The 25,223-nt window shown below is 34.4% G+C and overlaps 2 protein-coding genes across 6 annotated transcripts in view; one reads left to right on the top strand and one right to left on the bottom strand.

Moving 5' to 3' along the window:
• Positions 1 to 25,223, top strand: part of LOC135124442 (transcription factor IIIB 90 kDa subunit) — a 105,168-nt gene that overhangs the window by 2,332 nt on the left and 77,613 nt on the right. The window contains exon 3 of the mRNA XM_064049496.1: positions 2,700 to 2,804. Coding sequence (XP_063905566.1) covers positions 2,700 to 2,804 — 105 coding nt within the window. The remainder of the gene's footprint in view (positions 1 to 2,699; positions 2,805 to 25,223) is intronic.
• Positions 4,555 to 23,638, bottom strand: Lute (lute). Of its 5 annotated transcripts, none has more exons than XM_064049498.1 (6): positions 23,192 to 23,638; positions 19,169 to 19,482; positions 8,893 to 9,289; positions 7,051 to 7,267; positions 5,680 to 6,045; positions 4,555 to 5,623 (listed from the first exon to the last, which is right to left on the bottom strand). In XM_064049498.1, exons 2-6 carry the CDS (start codon positions 19,395 to 19,397, stop codon positions 5,156 to 5,158), a joined length of 1,677 nt encoding a protein of 558 aa, XP_063905568.1. In that variant the 5' UTR covers positions 19,398 to 19,482; positions 23,192 to 23,638; the 3' UTR covers positions 4,555 to 5,155. The 5 variants fall into 5 exon arrangements, with proteins under 5 accessions (XP_063905568.1, XP_063905567.1, XP_063905572.1 ...); XM_064049497.1 differs by having other exon boundaries at positions 8,893 to 9,292; XM_064049502.1 differs by lacking the exons at positions 19,169 to 19,482; positions 23,192 to 23,638 and adding an exon at positions 11,139 to 11,228 and having other exon boundaries at positions 8,893 to 9,292.

The raw sequence follows: 25,223 nt of genomic DNA on the forward strand, positions 1-25,223 counted from the left end.
ATTTTTTAAGTTTCATGTTGTGAAAAGAAGTCTACACATATTAAAACAAAAAGGCAAAATGTAAGCCCGCCCACCCGCCCGATCTCAATTGTGATGACTTTTTTTATTCGCCGTGAACCAAGGGGGCGGAGCTTAACTGCAAAATACTGTTATTTACAAGAAATTAAAAACATGTTTTTGAGTTTCGTGTTGTTCAAAGAATATTATGTATATTAAGAAAAAAAATCAAAATATTCTTCTGTCGAGTGGGTGTGACATATAATAGAATCTAGGACGTGAAAAAAAGCCTTAATAGTATTTTTTTTTGTTATACTATTTGCTATAAAATTTATTTCTTATGTCATGCACCTGATCTGACTTGACCTAACGTGACCTAACCTCTTTTGACTTCTCTATTGTCTGAAATACATAAATTTTAAACATTTCTGTGAATATATAAAAAAACACAAATTACTTTCTTGTCGAAGATGTCAAAAGTGCCAAAATCAGTATTGTCTTATCAAATACTAGCCCCGCCCACCCACCCTCTCCTTTCTTGGAAAGTATGTGATTTGCCAAAATCAGTCTTATCTTAGCAAGTACTATCCCCGTCCACCCCCCCTTGAAAAATGGTCGAAAATGTCAAAAGTGCCAAAATCTGTCTTATTTTATGAAAAACTAGTACATGCCAAGATAAGACTGATATTGACAAATAACATAGCCTTAAGAAAATAAAGGGCGGGTGGGCGGGGTTAGTACTCGCCAAATTAAGACTGATTTTGGCAGATGACCTAGTCTCTAAGAAAATAAAGGGTGGGTGGGCGGGGCTAGTACTTGCTAAGATAAAACTGATATTTCCAGATGTCATACCTTCGAAAAAAATAACGGGCGGGTGGGCGGGGCCAGTACTTGCCAAGATGAGACTGATTTTGCCAAATGGATATATCCTCTACCCAATATTTTCTTAGAGGATATGCCATTACTCACTCTTATCCGACTTAGAACAATCCATTTGTGTTGATTCCAAAAAATTGTGGAGCTTTATTCAAAGGAAAATTCATTTAATGTGCGCTTTATTTAATTGTATTTCTAATAACTGTGATATTCATAATGATTCGTTAATTTTGATCTCTGCTAACTTGCTAAACATTGCAGAAGGTTATTTAATTTTTTATTTAGTTTCTGAAATTAATATTATTTTTCAAAATTCCAGTCAGATTAGTCAAGTGCCGGACTTGGACGTTCCTATTTCATGCCATATTTGTTAAACAAATTTTGTAGCCGCCGTAGGGTACGATTAAGCGTACTAAACCTCAATTTACTTCGTAATTAAACTAATTTCAAATTCTATTTAGTATGTCTGGGGCCTTTTGCTTTTGTAGTTTAAGCGGACAATGAAGCTGTAAGTTATTCTGTGCCATTATCTACACTTTCAAAAAAACGTGATATTTTAAAACGTCATTTTGACAATTATTTGCCAACCAAGTTCATAACTGTACTCAACAGATGTAGTTGCCTGATCAACGATTTTGGAAACGTCAAAGAATCAACTTTTTATACGAATTGGGATGGGCATATATATTAATACAGTTGGCCGTGTTTACATGTACTAAAAATGTCCACATATACACTTAATAAATGGGGAAAATATCAGAATTTTTGGGGTAAAACTAAGAAATGGCACTGAAGCATGTTTACAACAATAAAAAATATGTATAAAGAAGCTAGCATGTACAAATGATTTATAATTTTTGAAAAAAAAAAAAGACACGCTATGTACAAAATTGTCCTGTTATATTTTGAAAAAAAATTTTCCACGCCATATAAGGTTAGGGGGGCATATTTATTTATTTTGAAATGTGGATGTATTTACAAAATATGTATTTATAAACAAAATAAAAACTACTACATTATATTCAGAATGTCATGAGGCGAAAAGATAATTGAAAATTCCTTCGCAGAAAAATATACAAAAGCACTTTGGATAATACTTTATTTAAAAAATAAAATGCAAGATTAATAGAAGGAATTCTCCAACTCACTATCTGAAATACAAACTTGTACTTCGCCTGAAGTGCTGATTAAATTGAATGCAGATATGTAATGTAAATTAAACACAGTGATTGGAACAAGCACTGTTAAAAAGTAATGCATTACAATTAATTACTCATTACTTGAAAAAGAATTGAATTACAGTAATGAAATACTTGTAATCAGATTACTTCCAACCATTGGTTAAACATAGATTTTGTTCTTCTTAAACATTTGTAAAAAAATACTTTACGTTGATCACACTGTTATATACGAACTTGCGACCTGAGCATATCAAACACCCGTTATTCAGTTTTCCAGATGTATCTGTAATCAATGAATTAAAACGCTAGGTTATGCTCAAATATTTATTAAAGTCTTTTGGATGGAGAAAATCTTCACGTTCTAAAAGATTAAAACGGTTCCAAAATAAAAACTTTCACAACATTTAATGTTTTCTACATTATCTTTCTAGCAGCAATAAGTGACATTAACTTAGAAAATTCTCATAAAAGAACATAAAAATATTTTTGGTTATGATACAGATTCATAAATATTGTACATGAGAGAAGCACCGTCAAGAAACTTTGAGTATTTCCGTCGAAAGAGGAAAAACAATGTTAAGTTTTCCACTTTAATGAGTTTTTCACTAGACAAATTTTGTGACATTTTTCCTTAATCTTGTGTAGATTTGTTAATTGATATTAGCGACGTTCTGCAAATTTGTTGCTACGAGCTGGGGAGGACCTACCTGAAGTTGTCGCAAGCGTTGTCCATCAACATACCGGCCGTTGGTAAGTAGTTTTCCAATTATGATTTTTTTGTTTACTTTTTTTACTTGCGGACCCTAGATTCGGGAAGTAGTGCAATGGAGTCATTTTAAAGTATCTCTATTTTTGTTTATTAGGGGAGATAAATTATAATTTTAATTTACTAATTCTCGAACTTTTAAATAACCACACATTTATTAAATTTTGAAAATTAAAATAGTCCACGCTGACCTGAAATTGATCTTATTAATAAACAGGAATTTACACTTTTGATAATTTTAAAATCACAACGAATACGACGAAACTAGAAATTCTTAATTTAGTTTGATTAGTACACAAAAGATCAAATGCCCTGACAGAGAAAGCGCAAAATTTGCTTAATAAATAAATACACAATTTTTCGTCTCCTTGTTGAGAAGAAAATAACACAAAATTAAAATTTTAAGTTTCACAGTCACACTTATCAGTCTTAAGATGTGGAAAAATAATAAAAGAGTTGGTTCTACACAGTATAATACAATTGGCGGGATTGTGTAGGAAACCACATAATCATAATGTAATAAAGATTAATTACTTAAATATAGTTCCTAAATAAATCCACCTGTTTTGTATTTTATGGATTCTTATTGCAATGATACATAATTTTAAAACATTTTTTGATGAACAGAAATTCTAATGACTTAAAAGTTGATATTATTGAGTAGTGAAGCAGTACGTCATCTTAATAAATAAATAATCATAAATAAGCTAAGGGCCCCCATCTCTCTTCTAACTATCTCCATTCGAACCACCTCCGAGATGATGATTAACTCGGAAGTGTTATCATTATAGTTCCAGATCTCATGAACAGTCTTGAAGTGCCTCACTGACAGGATATCTTTAGTTTTTTGGAAGGAAAATTGACGATATATTTTTGTTTTATTAGAAATGTAAATTTTTTGTACGCATTTTAACCTTGGAATCATTACATTTTGCATAAAAAATACGCGAAACCGGATCGTGTTTTGATTCTATGTACTAAGTGTAAAAGGAATGCATGGAAAATTTGACACGGAAACGTGAAGTTAATTAGATTTTTTTCAATTTTTTTTAAGAAGTAGATTAATCCTACTTTTTCAAATATTTTTCATTGTAACAATGTTTGGTGCGATATAATTCTTCGTAATTAAAATGTTCCTACACCTGTTCTTGTAAAAATATATATATTTTTTTTTATATTTAGTACAACGTGGTAACACGTTATACATACATTGTATCTTGTAATGGTAATAATATATACATATACTACGCTAGGGACGTATTGTGATACAGTTTATCCGACGAACGGTTGATTTCATGTTTTTTTGATATTTCATAACCCCAATGGTATGAAAAAGTAGGTCTCTCGTTTCCGTGTGTTGATTTTAGTAGACACATAAATCTCCAAAACTATTCGACTAATTGTGAAATTTTAATTGTATGTTAGGAATTTCGTGTGGATGGCAAAACAGGAATCAAAATTTGTCTTATCATCCCCTAAACATTTTGTTGATGTAATTTTAAGCTTTTGCGAAGTAAAGAAATGTTACATTCTAGCTACAATATGCAAATTAATGAAATAATTTATTTTACTGATTAAATTAAAAAAAAAAGACTCGCTTCATTTTGCGAATGCGGTATTGTTGTTATTGGTATTATATGGTCCCATCTAGGGTCAATGTAGTACCTGTCAGTATGTAGTTCCATTTTTTAATTAAACAAAAAAATAAAATAAAATAGGAATAAAAATCGCTCCAAACTACCAAGATATATATTTATCAAATTAGTTTCTGTATCACATAAGTAGTAACGAATATCATGGCAATGTAAGCAAAAATTTGCCCTTATAAATATTGCTATGCTAATAGTTACTCTGAAAATATCATCATATAACAAAACAGTAAAGAAAAGCCTAAGCTATGTTATGTTTACACGTCTGTATTCATCAAACCCTGTTCGGTTAATCCATGGACTCAGCGGCGTCATACAGCACCCTAAGCACTATACAACAAACTGAATTTAGTCTTAACCTAACCTTAAATGTAATAACCAGTACACGTTATCACTTTAACAGTTTAATTACAGGCATAAATCTGTAAGACGTTTCGAAAAATATCTAATGATTAAGCTTCATGGGAATATATAATTTTATCATAGTTTTAAACAAGATATTTACAATTTGTCATCATGTGAACACAACATCTTTTGGAGATATCCAGTTTGGTTACAGTTATAAAACGTAAAAAAAAAATCACCTTAAACTAAACATAAATAAAAGTCCCTTAATTCACAGCACTTTAAACAAACAGAAAGTGAACATCTCACATAACGAGCGAACGTAAAACAGACACGACCGCCTAATGTTCTTCGTAAGACGGTCCGTAAAATATAAGTTCCGGAATTTGACCTCCTTGTACTCCCGTTCCGTTTGTACTTTCCGAGGAACATTGAAACTGAAATGTCACCTGCCCGACCGTCACCTCACTCATGCCCTCCTGCCCGAAGTAGCTCAGCTCGCCCCCGTCCAAAATGGCCGACGCCGTGTAGAAACTCTCCGGCTCGATCTGAATCGGATTGTCAAAGTAAACGTGAAACGTGTTGCTCGACCCGTCCGAGAAGAACTGGGTGTTGTTCTCGGCCAGCACCCGCCCCAGCCGCTTCAGCTCGATCTTCACACTGTAGTCCGCGGCCCCGTTCGACGACCCGTACAGCCCGAACCCCACCACGAATATCCGTCGGTCCACCGAAAACTGTATGCTGTCACACCGCCCCCGGTACCGCCACTGGTTCGACCGGTAGGCGCACGACTGGAACCGGTGGCAGACCTGAAATCAAACACAACGCTCGCAAAACATGACACGCTTGACAATGCCTTTCGTACCTGAGACTTGAGGCCGGCCCGCGGCTTGATCGGGTACTGCAGGGCCGGTTTGTTGTTGGCGGTGAAGTGAAAAAATATGTCGATGGTCTCCTGCTGGGTGAGGATGCCCATTTGCGCGGCCCCGTTCGCGAACTCGTCGAGGGTCATTGTGGGGATGCGGATCAGATAGAGGGCGCTGCCCAAGACGGAGCGCTTGTTTTGGGGGGTGGGGTCGATGTCTTGGCGGGCGCACTCGGCGCCCGCCCAGTTGAGGGCGGCTTCGAGGAGGTTCATCTCCTTGCAGTTGAGAGTCTCGCGACCGAGGACCGACTCGAGGGTCGACATGTCAATGTCGACGAAGCCCTCGGACTTTAGGGCCATCTCGGCCTGAAATAATAAATAAATAGTTTTGAAATTCAAATACAAGTTCTGGACTCTTTATGGGGTAAATCAAAGTTGTAAATTTGAAAATTTATTTCTTAATTTTTTTCAGTATTACTGTTTTGGTCCTTCACAACATATTAAGACTGTTAGGCGTACAAACATATCAAAATCCAGTGGCGTACCGCCATTATACGATGTACACATGTAACGTAAAGATTCACAAAATGAACTCAACAACATAGAGGTCAATTGATATGCCCTTTTATATCAAGCTTGGTAGTGGAGAGAAATAAATCCCGATCGCTTAACAGTAATAATTAACTAAACATTAATTATAATCTTAGCAGATATTACCATTTGGTTCATTTCTTTAAGGTCTAATCTATGTAAACGATTCCGGTTGGAATGGAAAAGTCCTCCATTCCTGCACATTTCCTGCATAACGTCAAAGGAAGTCGAAGGGCATAGGTGGTAAATAACTCAGAAAGAATGGCCTCGATGTTTTTATAATCCATATATTAACAACACAATGGTACATACATTTAGTTACATTGTTTTCGATAAAAACATCAATGCTGTAAATATGTGGATTAAAAACACAGTGAGATTATAAAATAAGCAGTAACCGACAAACTCGCACTCGCACACCTGCTAAGTTGGCCGTTTACTCAAACCCCTACTTAAAATTAAACTTAAGATATGTGTATAAAAAACTTGAGCATCGTCACATTTCTCATCACATGTACATTTGTGGATCGACTTTGACTAGACATAGATCAGCCTTGAATGAACCATAATCGAAAAGAATTCAATTATCAAAACATGGCAGTTTTAGCATTTTGTGTACTAATTTAACACCAATTATCATATGTTCGCTCTGCTAGAGACTTACGGAATTCTCGAGCGCATGCAGGCACTGAAACTCATGTGCCTCTTTTGCGTCTGTTTGCATTTGTCGGGAACTTTGCTGAGGTCGAGGCATGACAGGGAATGTGTCAGACTACTCACCTGTGCGTCTATCACTTCCCAGCATCTTTGCATCAGCTCGGGCTCTTCGAAGAGACGCGATTGGCTGAGCAAGAGACAGGCGTTCTTTGCCGTCAGGCTCGTTTCGAGATAGTTGACGCAGGCGCGTGCCAGATGGGGCACTATGTACTTTTTCGCGACGTACAAAGTCGCTAGAACCGTGTCCGCTTCGAGTTGGATTTCATCACAGTACAGGTATCTGCGAAAAAAAAAGACGGTTAGAGTCGGTCGATAGGCGGAGGCGAGCAGATCGAGAAGTCGTGGACGGAAAATTTGACGGCTAAGTTATAAGCTAGAATATAACACAAAGATTTTGATTGTGCTTTTTTTACGTTTGTATCACATTTTACGATGATGCAATCTTTAAGTGCACAATACCTCATTATAGTTTAGCTCCAGCGATTTTTAAAGTGTATACGGTAGAAAGATAAAAATCTTTGTTTACTATATTCAAATTATTTTTAGTTATATATGACTACACATAATACCTTTTTCATGTATGAGTTACCTTACAAAGAATTAAAAAACAATGCACTCGGATTTTAAATTTTGTGATTGCATATTTTTGAATAATAGTTTTCATGATATTATTTATATTGCCTTATCGTCGTTTTAAGTTCTCAGGATGTCCTTTAAATTTTCATGGTGTTTTTAATTCTTACATTTTTAATTATCATAAATCTAGATTAAATATTAATTTTTAATATCTCCATTGTATTTTATTTTATGTATTTTTTATATCTTCCTGTCAGTGATAATTATAACAAAATCAAAATATGGCATCTATTGTTTTATCGTGAAATTATCAAAACGCTGCATTTTTTACGATTTAATTTAGGCTACGAAATTGTTGATTCTAAAATTGTAGATATTTTAACATCTTTGTGTAGATGGTAAAACGTAAAAATGTAAAAAACTTGATGGCGTTATCTCAAAATTACTTTCAATAAATCTCAACATAGGGATTACTGTAGGACGAAATTTTACATTTGGTATTAGAAGTTATATATATACCTAACGTGCTTGACTAAAGTTTATTTATCTCTAAAAACTTGGTGACTTCGTTTCAAAAATTTAATTTTTTAATACGTAAATGCGTTCCGATGTGTATGGAAATGTTGCTGACGTAGACTCAATCGAATTAATTGAATTTGAATACTGGCTGCAGAAAACAAAAAATAACTTAACCAAACTTTGGTCCTACATATTTACATACTAGTTTTAAACGATATTTATGGCTGAGGAAATACGGTATTCGCAATAAGTTTAAAAACATTACCTGCACATTCTAGATCAGAAGCAGTAGCAATCAGTTTACAAAAAAGATCTGGCACTCATTGTGACTTTGTATATTTATAAAACAAATTCTTCCATTGAAGTGACATTTATGGTGTTGTGGTAGACACAGACTTAGTTATTTTTGATACTGACAACTGCCAATGCATTTTATAACTACCAAAACCAACGTTTAAACTTGGTTATTAGTACGAAATTCTAATAATTTGGGGTCATAACATGTCCTGATTGTTACCCAAGTTTGTAATCAATTTTTTCTTTTAGTTTCCTGTTCTAAAGTCCATGAAAGGCAATACGCGTGACCTTGCAACGTCACGAGCAGCTCAGACTTAAGTCACTTCTAAGCGCACCCCAACCCGTAAAGGCACAATCCCCCTCGCCTGTCTACTAACCCACTTTGCATAATTACGCAAACCCATGAGGTCATCGCAACCGGCGACATCCTTTCACATTCTCTACCCATCCTGCCGTCAAAACCCCTTTCCCACGACTCCCCCCCGCCCACCCCGCCACACCCAGAGCCCTTACTTGAGTAACGTAAGAAACGCAGACGGTTCGACATCAGGTACCTCGATTTCTTCCTTGCACTCTGCGAGCCCCCCGTAGAACATTGCGTAGAAGACGGAGCTGCCCGTGGCGAGGACGTACTTATGTGCGGGGATGTCCTGGGTCGAGCCGGGGCTGCCGACGATGAACCGCACGTCGGCCATCAGGTCGTTGTTGAACATGGCTGCGTTGCGTTCGCGGACTGTGGGCTTGGATGCCTGCCAGTTGGGGTCGAGGGTGCCCGGGGGGCCCACGGGCGATACACAGGGACTTGAGGGAGGCGAGCCAGGGGCGCTGGCGGGTTGCATCACCTGCAGGTTCTCGCGCTGGGAGATGATGTGCGGGGGCGACAGGCTGAGGGCCCCATTGTTGAGGGTTTCTGCTGCGGAGAGAACGAGCGGTTAGAGAGGCGGCTGGGACCATACTTGGGGGATGTGGGTGGCTGTCGGATAGCCTGTTCGAACAGAGTGGGAGGGTGTGTGAATGGTGCTGTGACGCACGGCGTGGCGGTTGGAATGGTGAAGGAAGTCGTGTGCGGGCCACGGGTCGGATTTTGAGGCGATTTGGGTTGCTACGCCCAAGGCCTGGTGCACTCACCGTTCATCATCCAGGCGTTGGTTTGAGAGACCGATAGGTTGTCTTGTGCCCTCTTCACGGGTTTGGGGGCAATTTTTGAATATAAATTAGACATCGCCATTGTTACGCGTGATTTTTAACAATAACAACAACAGACAACAACAATAGAAAACGACTAAACGTCAGCCGCCATCTTGTACGTTTGCGATGAGTTTTCGCCCCACTTCGCGCGCACAGCCGCCTGTGATCTCTTTCCAGTCAATAACGGGTCTCTGTTTTGACGCGCAGACTCAAATCGGTCGATACGAGAGCGCTGATTTCCGCCAAGGTTTGAGGCTAAAGTATTCATTGTTATTTTAATTTGTTTATAAGTTGTTTATTTATTTGCGTGCTGATTTATGGACGGGAAGTGTGGGTACGTTGTTGATTTTATGAATACGCGGCACGTGAAAATAGAGATGTTTTATTTAATAAACGAGGAAAGGGTTTTCCACCACAGTTCAAAAGTAATATACCTCATATCTACAGGGTGAACTAACAAAACGCCCGTCCAAATAATTTAAAATCGTAAACAAAACTTAGTAACCAAGAAACGTCATTTGCGTCTACATTTTCAGGACATTTGTAAATTTTAAATTGAACTCACGAGACGTGGGTTTGACCATAATTAAGATAAATACCGTAATGGCACTTATATGTTAAGAGAATCGCATCAAATCATAGTGTATCGAACACACTTGATGACATTAAGTTTGAAGCGTCTAAATTTCCCAATTCTACTCAGCTACAAACATAAGGATATTAATTAATACATACAACCAATAGTCAAAAATAATAACTGAACTATTTCCTTTAGAAATTCAAGTAAAGGGGACACTAACTATATGACTGATGACAGATGACTGAACAAATGTATTCTTTCAGGAAGTTATATCTTAAATAATCAATTTGGTATTATAATTTTAATGATTTTAATTTTTTGTATTATTTAAAAGTATAATTAATGTTACTTTTTTAAAACGATTCGTGAAAGTTGTTCATTCACGCATAATCGAATACAGTATGGTGTTAATTACTAATGGAAAATAATATTGTTAATTTCATTACATTCAATGAACTCTTCCGCTTTTATTAACTGCTTGTGGACTTGATTATGTGTACGCAAAATATAACAATTTATGTTATTTATTTTATATTACATCTTTAGTGATTTTGGAGAAATATAACGCTTGTCATACCTAACTTTTTATTATTTTCATATTTTGGGGTCAATTTTGCATATATATACTTGCTTGCATCTGACCCTGTGTCATTTCATTCTATTTTGGCAATTGATTGTAGTAATTTGTCGTTGTTTTCTATACTATTGAAGTTTCAAAATTTTGGGAAATTAAATGTTAGCCACTGTCGCTAAGTTTTGTCTGCGACTTAATGCTTTTGTACATCGTAGAAAAATGTCTACAAATTGATACCCTACATCGCAAACATATTGATAGCTGCCACAGGTTGTCTATCAGTTTGTTAATTGCATGTGTAACAAATAAATATTTTTGAGTGAAATAGAGTGCGCGTTTTGAGTCAAGGAAATTCTTTGAACTACATTTTAAATTTATCGCGTAATGTAAATTACGATGATCTTTAAACGTACTTACAATTTTACGTTAAACTACTATATGAACACTTTGGGAAGCTCAAATATAACGTGAACTGTAATGAGTTTTAATTTACACCGAACATTAAAGATAAGCCAAGAGATAAGAACTTTGAATCGAACTTCGATAGAGATTCGATAATTTCGATAATAATATAATTCTAAATGTGTGCATTGTGCAATTTACACACTGATTGTTACTATGATAACCAAATCTTTTCATATATTTTGAATAATGTTGTAACTTTGCCAATTTTGCCAATATTTCTTTATTACATTATTATTAGATTATTATTTTCTGAACATAAGCTAAGGAAACATAGTAATCGAATCCATCGGACGGGTGGCCATTTTTATGTTTTCAAACAGCTTTCGACGTGACATTATTGCTGAGAGGCCATTTTTCCCCTCTGATTATCTGCTGTAAATATATTTTACGTTGTCCGTACTCGTGCAATTTCCACAAACCCTTGTAATTTTCTGCGGGGTTGTTTTTATGCCGTTGGTTTTTACTGTATAGAGGGTATCACAAAACAAACATCGCAAAATATCTGATTTTATAATTTTTCAAAGTAGCGAGATTTATTGAGGGAAGTTTTAGGGATTATTATTGACTAATAAATATTCTGTTGATTTTGAAATTTTGTGTTTTTAGTTTTAGTACTAGTTTTTTTTTCTGAATTGATAGTCTAGTTTTAATTCTGGTTCGTTCACAGCCAAAGGAGCATTAAACTAGAACCAGTCATTGACTGTCAGCATTACCACTAGATCTGCGATTGCTCGAAAAATTAAAAACCTGAAAAATAAATTTTTGTTTTTTGTTTTAAGCCTTGTGCAAAATTAACAAATTAGCTTTAGTTTCGGTGTTGTACTGTCAAATAAAAAATGTCATTAATGATTTTTCAGTTTTAAATTTTTAAAATCTTAGGCAACTTTTGTAAAAATTTTTAGAAAATTTGATCATTTATTTCAAGGATGACTATTGCGCAAGTGGCAAAATTTAATGTATACTAAAGAATACGAAAGTAAGTATATATAGAGTAATTATAAAAAAAATATGTCACATCATTTTTACTTCCCGAGCGTAAGCAAAGGAAGTATTGTAATCGAATCCGTCGGCCGACTCTCTACTTTTACGTTTTCTCGATCTTTCATGACCCCTAGAAGACGAAGAAATAGGTCTCCCATTTCCGTCTGTCTGTCCGTCTGTCCGTCTGTCTGCCGTCCCGGATTTTTATTAGACAGATAATCTCTGAAAGTACTGGACCGATTGTTGTGAAATTTTGTACTTATATTAGGAATATCATGTAGATGGTAAAACGCTAACCAAAATTTGTCTAATCATCCCCACCACTAATGCGATGACGTCACTTCAAAATTGTGCATAGTAAATGGGTTTTAAATTGTATAAAATAACATAGTCCTACACATGTAGTTTACGACTCCGAATTCAGTTTTTACCCGAAACTTCCAGATTTTTGGAAAAAAAATCAAAATTATAAAACAACATTTTGCAATTTAATTTTAAATCTGCTAACGCGAATGCTTTGAAATGTTGCAGATGTTTTAAGGCTGTAAACAGCATCATAAATCTTTAGTCAAAATATATTTGGTTATCCCCTCTAAAAACTTGATGACGTCAGCTCAAAAGTTTGCCGAATAAATCCGATCTAAAATGTACAAAATATGATGAGTCTGTACTTGTGATCTATCACTCCATTCATATTTTTTGGATTTGCATATACAGGGTGACTCAAAAAAAATATGAATGTGTAAATTTATTTTACTAATTTACTCAGAAACTACAAAACCGAATGCTTTGAAATCTTGCAGATGGTTATAAAGAGCATAATAAATGTTTAGTCAAAATACACTTGCTTGTCAAAATACACTTGCTTATCCCCTCCAAAAAATTGATGACGTCAGGTCGAAAGTTTGCCGAATAAATCCTATCTAAACTCTACAAAATATGATGAGTCTGTGCTTGTGATTTATCACTCCATTCATATTTTTTGGATTTGCATATACAGGGTGACTCAAAAAAATTAATGAATGTGTAAATTTATTTTATTGATTTACTCAGGAACTACAAAACTGAATGCTTTGAAATCTTGAAGATGTTTTAAAGTTATCATAAGCATGGTAAGTTTTTGATCAGAATGTATTTACTCATCCCTCCTAAAAAATTATGACGTCACCACAAAATTTCGCTGAATAAATCCTATCTAAAATGTACAAAATATTATGAGTCTCTTCTTGTGATTTATCATTCCGTTCATATTTTTTCGATTTGCATATACAGGGTGACCCAAAAAAAAAATGAATGCTTAAATGTATCTCATTGATTTAATCAGGAACTACAGAACCGAATGTTTTGAAATCTTGCAGATGTTTTGAGGTTATAAAGAGCATAATAAATTTTTAGTCAAAATATATTTGGTTATCTTCTCCAAAAAATTGATAACGTCAGCTCAAAAGTTTGCGGAATAAATCATATCTAGAATGTACAAGATATGATGACTCTGTATTTGTAATTTATCTTCTCATTCATATTTTTTGAATTTGCATATACCGGGTGACTCAAAAAAGATAATGAATGCGTAAATTTATTTTATTGATTTACTCAGGAACTACAAAACCGAATGCTTAGAAATCTACTGCGAAAAAAAAAATAGGCGTGCAGTTGTCACGTTTCTGACAGCGAGGGAAGTACTGTCCAAACTCTTTAGACCAATTTTTAATAAGAAGTTATTGGTTTCGTGAGGTGTTATTTGACTTGAATTATTAATTGCCTATCTACCAGGCAACATACTAAAAAAGCTGAACATTGAAAGCAAGGCGACGACGGTTAGTTATCAATCAATACAACGAAGCGACAAAATCACGAAATTTCAAAGTCAATTTGATGTATAAATCTTTTATGATCACTTGTATATTCTTACAAGCAATAGCCATGACCACTCACACCCTCTCCATTCTAGTGATCATTCTTAATATTGTCCAGTCATTTACCAAAATCAGTCTTATCTTAATAATACTAGCCCCGCCCACCCCCCTCTATTTTCTTAGAAGGTTTGTGATTTGCCATAATCAGTCTTATCTTAGCAAGTACTGACTAGACCTGACTTGACCTGACCTGAAAAAAATTGAAAACTCGGAAAATTTTTAATTAAAAAAAATAGGAAAGGAAAAATTGAAAAAACAAAAAATTAAAACATCGAAACACCCATACCCTTTATCACATATATAATAAGACACGTTAATAAACTAATAGTCTCCAACAAAAAACTAATAATTTTTAATCAAAAAACTGAATTCATATCAACAGTCATTAAATTTATTACTAACTTCCATACGACTGATTGAAAAATCGAATAATTGAAAAAATAAAGGCAATAGAAAACAGAAAAATTTTTCAAAAAAAGCGGGATTTGTTGGGCCGCTCTTCGAGGGTAGTTCTGTCTAAATAACCCCCGACCAATTTTGAAAATTGTAAGAGTTACATACCGCAAAAATTGAAGAAACAAAAAAATGGCAAATCGAAAAACCGAAAAATTAAAGGAATGAAAACTTTGAAAAACATGATACTGAAAAATTGAAAAAATAAAGAAAATAAAAAACCCAAACGAAAAATTGCAAGCAGTAGCTCCGCCCACCCCCTTTTCACTCCAGTGACTACTTTTATATTGTTGAGTCTTATTTTAGCAAGTTTAAGCCACGCCCATTAATCTTTGTTTTCTTGGAGGGTATGTCATTCACCAAAATCAGTTCTACCTTAGCGAATACTAGCCCCGCCCACCCGCCCACTATTTTCTTAGGGGTATGTAATTAGCCATAATCAGTCTTATCTTGCCAAGTACTGACCTGCCTTGACCTTACTTGTACTTATACAAAAAGACAAATATGTAAGTCGTGTATGCATAGTGCATTTAAGTGTTGATTTTTCGGGATTTGTGTCATTTTTTTTTAATACAATTTACTTGTGTTTAATATTGTTTCAAGCGGTCGACGACTTTATAGTCCAAATATTTATTTAGTTATTCAAATTGTGATTAACTTTTATGTTACCCTATATTCGTACTTATCTGGTCCTCATTTTGTCGAGCCAATTTGCTTGATCCAAAAATTGTTTGAAAAAAATAGTGTTGAAGGCCTTTGAAGGTAGTGACTGGTACATTTTACTAGAAGTATTCATTCTTACCACTTGAACCATTACGTTGTGAATAATATAGTTACTTAAGCTGCATATCGTTTAGAAACATGGAATATTCAGTTTTATTCGCAAAAAATTGTTTACATATTTTTCGTCGTACTTAGTTGTTTTACAAAAATTTCAGACTTTAACGTGGGCGTCTAAGAGAAAGTTCACATATTCTAATAATATTATACATTTAGTGGATGCATAATTACGTGACATAATAAATTAGTCGAGTAAAATTGCAAAAATATTTGTCATGTAAGTACACTTCTAGACAACAACACGTAGTCTTAAATTTTGTTCTCATTATAGTTGTTCATAAATTTTGGTAACGAGGCATACAAAATAATACGTGTAGGTTGAAATAAAACTATAAATATTACTTTGTGTACTCTTACACATAAAAGTTGTACTTGTGTTTAATGTGTAACACTTCTTTAGCGAAATCTGTGACTAACATTGGCAACTGTAGTTGCTTTAAGTGATTGTTTAAGTGTGTTTATTTTATTTTTTTGGTACAAAGAGCGAAGCCGAAGAAATAGGTCGCTATAAATGAAGATAATTATTGCACGTTTTGCACGAAGGAAACATTTCTGTATTGGCAAAGTATCTGAAGTTTCAGCATTTAATGACATTTCTTATATTTTGTTGTAAAACCGTGGTAAAATTCCGCTGCTTAATCGTTTTTATGGAGACTAGTTCAAAATTATGCGGATAAAATGAACTAAGCAAGTCTTGTCCTAGATTTTAGTACAGAATTTGCCGAGAGGAGATTGATAAATCATTGAACTTCAAAGCAAATTTCCCAAGTAATATAAAATGTGCAATGCATATTTATACTTCTGTTTTGTTTTTTGTTTGAACTTGATCATCATGCATATTTAAATCATTCCTATTTGTATTCATTCATTCCCAAAGTTTCCGAGTAATACCAGGATCAGCCTAAGTAAAACAAAAGTAATTTCAATATTATCTCACTATTTCTTAAATCTGACTTCTTGTGTGTAAATAACACTTTACGTGTTCACACTTTTTTAGCTTTTAAACAAAACGTGCGTAATTCCATGGCGGATGTTTCAACGATTATCTTTTTGTGTAAGTCAAAGTATCACAATTTACCATACATGAATCCAAAACACTTTATATTCCAAAGCATTTCGTGAACAACCCTTGAACCCAGTCATGCAAATGACTTCCTCAATCCTCAATTTAAACGCAGTTATGTGTCCACTTACGGTTTTAGCAAGTTTCGTCTAAACTGAATATAATTGTGTAAATCAGGGTCCCTCAATAGTACTCTCGCGATGAATTGGGACCGCTGATCCACGAGAGATCGTAGAGAGGACTGACCCACACTTTGTTTCTTGGTCATCCGATGATTTACAATTTGTGCCTCATAACACACTTTTATGCACGATTTGCAACAAAAAAAGCCGAATCTAGTTTAAGAAAAACGACTTCCTGTCACTGTTCAAGGTTATTTTTTTCGGCGCATGTGATATGTATTACAGGGCGTTTGGCAATCGGCGTTACGTAACGAGCCCATATTTTCCTTATAAATCGCCGAATTATTAGCTAGATTCGACTTTTCATTAACTATTTCGACACGTGCTTCAAATCTGACCTGGAAAACTTAGCACACTTAGTGCTGCATTCAATTCCACTTGCCAAGGACTGAATACGTTGACAAGCAACATTTTGAAAGTGGTATAGTTTTATTTGTGTGTGCATGTTTTCGCATGTGTGGTAATTTACCTGAAGTTCAAGTGTAAATACGTTTAGATGTAATGACATTGCATCGGTGATAGTGGTTGCTTTATAATGCCTTCCTTGTGCAACGGGCGTGCACTTTGTTGTCGTTACAGCGATGGTTGTTTGCATACTGATAATTCAATTGTGTTTGATAAGGCTGCAGCCTTCACATTTGAGGTTAATTTAGTTTCTGCGAAATTAATAAAACATGGAGTTGATGGTTTATTGAAGGTTACACTTAAACGCACTTTTCAAAGAGGACATGAAATCGGTAGGCCTGAGATTTCGGTTGTAATTATGTATTTGGCAGTTTGGGAATGTTCCATGAGCTCATCACTATATCACGATACGTTAAAAAATTTATGAAATATGAAAGTGATAATTTCTGGATTTTTTGAGTATTTTTTAGTTTTCGTGTAGAGGTAATCAGAAAGAAGAAATGGAGAACTAAGAATTTTTGTAGAGGCTGAGATAGTTTTTTTGCTAGCATTTTAGAAGTTTTATCAAAATTTTGTTGACTTTATTGTTCAGCGGTAGTTTTATTTTTACTATTATTATTTTTCTAGAACTGTCAACAGTGTAATATATTTTTAATATAAAAGTATATGTTTTTATCTACTACCGTTTACTTATTCACTTTTAATATCGTTCATTTAAAATAAAGTTATAAAGTACGAGAGGCCTAACTGATATCTGGGTACTTATGAGATGCTCCAAGCTCTGATTGGTTGGACACAATTCAACCATAAGTCATGTCATAACACTCATAACCCAGTGTTTCAACAATTTATCCTAGCGCTCATAATAAATAATTAAAATTTATGTTAGTTTTTTTATGCTTTGGAATAACAAACTTATGCATATAATATATGGTCGTAGATAAAACATAGTATTACACTCGCATGTTACGGTTGTTATTCACTCGGATGATTTAAATTTAAACATCATCATTGTGAAAAAGCCTGCATAACATGCTCGTATAATAACCTGTAATAAACTTCACAAAGTAAATGCTACTTAAATTAAAAAGGAGTGCAATTTAACTTTGAAACAATAGAACTGATTGTTCTGAAATCTTACATTTTAACATTATCGTAAATGATAAATCGCTAATCAAAATTTGTTTTGTTTATCCCATAAAAAACGCGATGACGTCATCTCAAAATTGTGTTGGATAATTTTTTTTACAAACGGGTTTAGCTCAGTGTCCTGTCCTGAAATTCCCCACAAAAAAATTGACCACAAAATGTTATTAAGGAAAACTCACTTGAAACATGCGCTTAGCCTGCTAGTTTTCCAATAAATAGCTATGTTAATTTTAACTTATAGAGTTACCATTAAAAAATAAAAGTTTCAGAATCATTTTTTTTAAGACTACGAAAGAGTTTTGTAATTTAAATTTTTGTAAAACAAAAAAAAAAAATATTTACCACCGTACAACCTGTGCTGTTGAAATTATATTTAATCGATACTGTTAGTACTGAGAGCACCGTAAACTCGGAGTCACTTGTAATATTTTATTCACTAAGATATTTAGTCCGATTGTTTTCTTTGTTAGCAACAGTGCCAATAGTTACACAAATGAATTACTAGACACAATTTGCCTACATTTAAATTTAAACTATTATATTGATCAGTAGAATCTCTTGGCTAAAATAGTTTCATTCTTAAAATTGCTCTTCTCTGACTGTTTTTCTACAATATAAATTGTCCAGAGAAAAAACCGTCTAACAATGCTCCTAATCTATTTACGACACTCACCTAGTGCATACCATTTTCTTAACACCTTTCGAAATCTTTTGCAACACTGCAATGCCAAGGCAAACCGTATCACTCGTAAATGCATTACTGAAGTACCGCCGAAACATGTTAAACTAAATTAAATTTTTTCGAAAACGTATACCAGGTCCAACATTAAAAAAATTCAGAGATAACAAACGCTCATAAAATAAAAACCTCAAGCATAAAAAACCCACGTATATGCAAAATACGCCTGTTACATCGAAGGACACACATTGAAATACATATTTATCGCTTTTTGCACATCGGTGGAATACCATTTTCAACGAAGCAACACAAACCTCTTCCTTGCAGGAACTGTCTGTTGAAATCCTCTTCTTCCTGGTCGAAATGGTCTTCGTCCAGAGTGAAAAGGTTGTCTAGAATTGATACGCTGCTGGGTGATTGACCGTGCCCCTTACTAACATAATTAGCGCACCGGTACAGTAGGTACCATATATCGGTTTGACCTAGTACCCACGCTAAAGCATGACGCCCAGCATTCAGTCCAGCTTGCTCGGCACCCAGCATATCATCAGAATGCAGCGACCATTGACACAAATCACTTTCTACTGTTGTCGCAGCGACGTTTCGGCCTTCGGTGGTCCAGAATCACCTAGAAAAAGACGGTTTTGAGTGGGTATTTGCTTTGGGCGGTTTTAGGTCTATTTAAACACGTTTTCACAGGATTAGTGCAAAAAAAAACTTCTTTTTTCATTCCCTTCGAAAATTGATGACGTCATCGCAAATGTTTTGCAGAAAATCTTATTTTAAAGGTATGTGATTGGGTGCTCGCGTATTTGTAGTTTACAGATTTAGACTAAAATTTATCACCTTCTCAACAAAATCGTCATTTAAAAAAATTGTCGATCTAAAAGCTTCACGAATTTCTCGTTTGTTCGCGATTTTTTTAGTTGACACCTCGAATGGTTTATTTTTGCACTTTTTTTCTTTTCTTTGTGGTCTTTTGGATTGGGAGTTTCTTACATCACTCTTTATTTTATAGAATGATGGCTTGTTTGATTATCATGCAGATGTTGTTGTTATGGGTTCAATAAATGTTAAGTAAGGTATGCGTAAGTATTATTTTAATGTCGGCATAATTTCTTTTGTATTACGAAACGCATTCTTCGGTGTTTTTCTTGTTTGGAAATGTTAAAAAAATGTGCGCGGTTTGTGGAACCAAAGAATGTGCGTGTGAAGTACTAAACGAACCTGGTGTAGAGGAGACGACGTGAAGCTGGATCAGAAAATACGTTGTTTTGTTTGAATATGTGTTTCTGTTGTAAAAGGAGGCCACTGTACTGGCATATTTTTATCATATGTGTCATATGTGTGATAATTACCGGCGCTTTTCACGTAATTTTACTGTTGATAAGGTGTCGGTATTGTTATTTTAGCCTACACGTTTTTTCTTATTCCGGCGTTTTTTCACACTTTTCTTCTCTTGTTAATTTTGGGTTAGAAATAGTTCTTCGCCATTGGAGTTTTAACTCCTTTTTTTTTCGTATTATAGAACACGTATACGACGCGCGCCAGAGTAGAATGTCGAGTGCGACACCGACACCGACACCGACACATTGGTATTGACCAGTCTGAACAAATGTAATCATGACGCGTTGGATCACCGGTACTCAGTAGCGGGTGATAATCACTGAATTTAATCGTCACTTATTCCATAAATACAGTTAACGAAAACGTAATTAATAAAACGGCTAAGTAAATGAGAACGAGAATTAACAGCAGAGTACAACGAAGTAACGTTATTCTGTTCTCAAATAAACGAAGTGCAGCCCGAGTCGTACCGAGTTTGATCCTGCCTAACTCGACAGCCATCCGCTGTCTATTATTATAATAATTAATTATGATATTTGTATATGATAAATAAATAAAAAAGTATATTTTATAATATTTTTTTAATTTTTATGTTAGTTGTGGAGCTATTTATACACTCTGTATCTTTTTTTTTGAATTCTTATTTTATATAGCAATAGTGTTTCTCCTGGTTTTGACATTCATCTTCAGGAATTCCACTTCTGCTGTTTGGTTCCTTCGTTTTTGTTTTTGTTAACTTGTTTAAAAGTAATATCAAAGATGATCGAATTTCAGTTAAACTGATTAAAAAAAAAGAGAAAAATACACTAATGGTGTTGAAAGCTGCAAAAATTCACATATTTAATTTGTGTTATTAGAGCAGTTTAAAATAATCCGAGGTCTGAGTATGACGTAATAGTGGCATGAGAGGGGATGTGATACATAGAAGGCGATATAAAACTAGTAGATATACATATATTTAAATAAAATATGTATAAATTAATTTAAATCAGGATTTTACATTTTACTCCTCATCCCAAATCGGTGGTACGTAGAAATAAATTCCTAATATCTTAGAAGAAAATAAAAAAAATGGTTGGGATCATGCAAAATTTTAACCAAACTAAACGGGCTAAATGGAAGTGAAATTAGAAAAAATGTGCTAAAAGATCATGTTAAAATTTGGTAGAATTCTTCTGATAATTCAAACAATTTTTCACCTAAGAATTTTGCTAATTTTTCGCTATCAATACGCAATTATGACGACACTAGCAATTTTTTAAATTCCACAAACTATTATTTCCCTTTTGTCATTTTTAAGTGTTTCTATACGAATTCTTGGTAGTTTATGGTTTTTATTTTGTTGAAGACTTTTAGACATACGGACTATTTTAACAAGCATGTGTTGTTGCTTCAGATACGAGGTAAGTTCTTAATAATTTTGAAAGAGTTGCTTAATTTTGAAGCAATTCTTTTACACATACAATTCAAAGAAGATAACATTTCCAATGGAATTTAAAAAAAATCCATTTTGATTTTATATTTTTATTTTTCGCGCCAGTTTTTTTGTTTTGTTTTTTTTTAACTTGAATTGATTCTTGTTTCTATAAATTCCTTATAAGGGTTATTCCGTGCCTGACTGACGTTTTAATATATTTTTTTATTGGCTAATATCATTGGATTCACTTTAGCTTTAGATTATTTTAAAGAATGTGTAGGTACCTTAGGGGTGTCTGTTTTGTTTTTAAAAGAGATTGATAGAAACTTAGGAACCCTTAGTATCTTTTTTAAAGAACATAAAAGTATCTTGCGAAGCTCTGTTGTTTTATTTTTGAAAGAGTTTAAAAGAAGAGTAATTACGGTCTAAATTTTTATACATATATTGAACGAGTCAAAAAGAGTTATTTTCGTCTCTCGGGCCAAAAAGAGTTTTTTTACGCCCGGAACAACCTATTATTATTCGATTGTACACGAAACATGTTTAAAATTGTAAATTTGTATAGGAAAATATCCACTTTGCAATTACGCTCCGCCCCTCGGGCTGACAGCGAATGAAAAATTCATCACGGTTGAGATCGAGACCGATAGGTGGGGCTTCTCTTTTGGTTTTTACTTTTTTAATTAATACATTTAGTTTTCTTTGTATAACACGATTACTTAAGCTTAAGAACATATTCCACATGGTAATTTCTCGTAGAAAAATAAGGATTTTACAATTAAGCTCCGCCCCTCGGCTTACGAAATATTAAAAAAATCAACAGAATTGAGATAGGGCGGGTGGGCGGGGCTTATATTGTGCTTTTTTTTCTTAATATACACAGCCATCTTTTCACAACAAAAAACAGAAGAATAACAAAAAAATAAAATTCGCAGTTCATTTTGATTTGCAATCATGGTATTTGCGTTTTTTTTTGTTTAATTCATACATTCTACGTATTTTAATTCTAGCATACACTTTTACCAAGTTTGCATATATTTAATATTAATAACGGTAATTTGATTATAAACGTATTTACAAGACCAAGTTATCTTAACAATCACGAAATTACTTTTATGGAAACTTGTACTCGTTCACTGCTCTCATTGGTTTATAAGGCAACATTTACGCAATAAATGCATTTCCCCCGCGAAAACTTTCCTTCTGTTGTTTGTGTTCACTGGAAAAATATTTAAACATTCCTTTGATATTAATTAGTTTGCGGCAGTTTTAATGAGCAATCATTTTTTAACCTTTTAATTATATGTTTGTTGTTTTCGGTTAATTAACAACATTGTTTTGTTTTGTTATTGACATGAATTACGCACATTGCAACCACCATCGTGGAAAATGTAACCTTTTCTTAAATTTAAATCACCACTGTCCTACATCTCTAAATTTAAACAGGCTTTTAAAGTACCACTTTACCTACAAACAGTACAGTTATGCGCAGATTCCTCGTCAGTGGTACTACTCCAGTACCACAAACAGCACAGTTACTCAACCTCCATCAAGCCTCCTAACCCTTACTTACTTAACACAATCCACGGTGGTTCCGTTCCCGAGAATTTGCACTTCTGCAGTACCTTTCGGTTTCCCAAGTTTTTCCTCCGCGCTGCAGACTACAAACTACCAAACACCGCTCGAGCACTCTCACCTGGCCGAAACAATCACACGAACTGACGGTACGCCGACATGCTTTCTTCGGTGCGGGCAGTACTTACACCGACCAAGGCTGCGGATCCTGAGGTCGACGGGTGATTTCAGGTTTCTACAGCGATCGGTTTCAGGTGAGCGGAATGAGCAGGATTTTCGACTGGCAGCACCGACGAGAGAAAAACGAGAAAAGTCGAGGATGGATGTGCTCGATTTAAGTACTGCTGCTATGGTTATTTATGAAGGAAGTTGCTCAAAGTTGGATTGATGTTGGTGTTTGAATTAGAAAGACAATGGAGTGTGACATTGAGTTGCGGGTGTTGGTGTTGGTGTGTTTGGGGAGTACTTAGTTGGCAGGCGTTTCGACACAAAGGAAGCTTGTTTTCGGGTTGTTTTATTTATTTTGTTTAAATATTTGTTCACGGATTATTTAATTTGTTGTGTTTTTTATGACGGGTTAGTAAAGGAGTAGAAAGGTGATTATTGTTGTTGTTGTGTTTTTTTCTTATGACCGGTTGGTTGAGGAATATTTAGAAAGGTGGTTATGTCGTTGATGTTGTATGATAGCGTTTTTTTATAAAAATTGTTTGGACTAAGTAAAATTTACGGTATATTTTTGAACGGATTTTTGAGTTTTGCTAAATTGTTCATCTGGTGTGCATGCTAGTCGAAAGCTTCAAAAACAATTACAACAAATATATTTTTTGTAATATTTTCAAAGTAAACAATTTTTGCTCAAGGCCGAAAAAGATCATCAGTACTGTTCTATGAGGAAAACACATCCAAAAAGAGAAGAAGAAAGTAAACTCAATTAATAAAACTGAGTACGGTAGCAGGGCATACGTACAGGGTTTTTATAAATGATTATAGGGTTGTAATAGGTCATGGAAGTGTGCCGCCTATCACTTTATGCCCAAGGACTCACGACAGATACTACACGCATCTGTATAACTGGTTGCCTAAATTCTTCATATCTTATTAAAAAATCAATTTAATTCATTACAGTAAAAAGAAACAAATTCCGTAACATTCTTTCGTTAATGCTTTGGACTCATTGTTCAATTTGATGTGGCAACAGAAACTCCCGACTGCTGAGATTATCTTGTCAAAGATGTTTGTGGATCCTGCTCGAATCGTCTTAGATCATTAAAAACTTCCTCAGAGCTCTTCTTTGTTGTAATAATTTGGTCAAGACTTAAATAATTAAACAGTTTATAGTACAGTCGCATTTTTTGGACGATATCTCTAATGGATTTTAACTATCAGACAGACTTTGAAAAATAGACGCTTCATATATTTCAACTTTAATTTATTTAATTTAGGTCTTTATTTCCTTTTCCACTACTTTTGACTCGCTTTTACAGTTCTTTGACTTTCTCCGTTATGTAGTTTACTTAGCTATAGCAACCATTATTATGACAGACTATAAAATAATCCTATTTGTTGTAATTTAAAGAACGAGGACTAAACAAAAACCGGTTGAATAAACTGCGTTAGAATGTTTCCAACGACATCCGAATCTTGTACTAGAAATGAATTTGTGTCGCCCGCATGCAACTGGTTTATGGTGAGCATATCCGTTTGGATCATTGATAGAAAAAACGAAACATACGAGATTTAGTATAGACCCACGTGTCACTCCAATGTAAATTTCGAAGTGGTATGTGACGATCTGCTTATCAGGATGTTTTTTTTTTATCAAGGTTGTCAAGTAATAATTTGGAATATAAAACGCGAGCATGATAGGTGAACTGTTTCGATCTAAATTTAGCTTGTGTTGTGCGAATTCACGAATTAAAGAATTAGTTGCGCTTAATACTTTTATTTTACAACATTGTTATCTACAGGGTTGTTGACTCTATTTTGTGTTTCTGTGTATTCTTGTAAGTGAAATTATGTGAATGATCGGA

This window comes from Zophobas morio, unplaced genomic scaffold (assembly GCF_036711695.1).
Source record: "Zophobas morio isolate AGI-343-1 ecotype UQ-CSIRO unplaced genomic scaffold, CSIRO_AGI_Zmor_V1 ptg000007l, whole genome shotgun sequence".
Lineage (NCBI taxonomy): Eukaryota > Metazoa > Arthropoda > Insecta > Coleoptera > Tenebrionidae > Zophobas > Zophobas morio.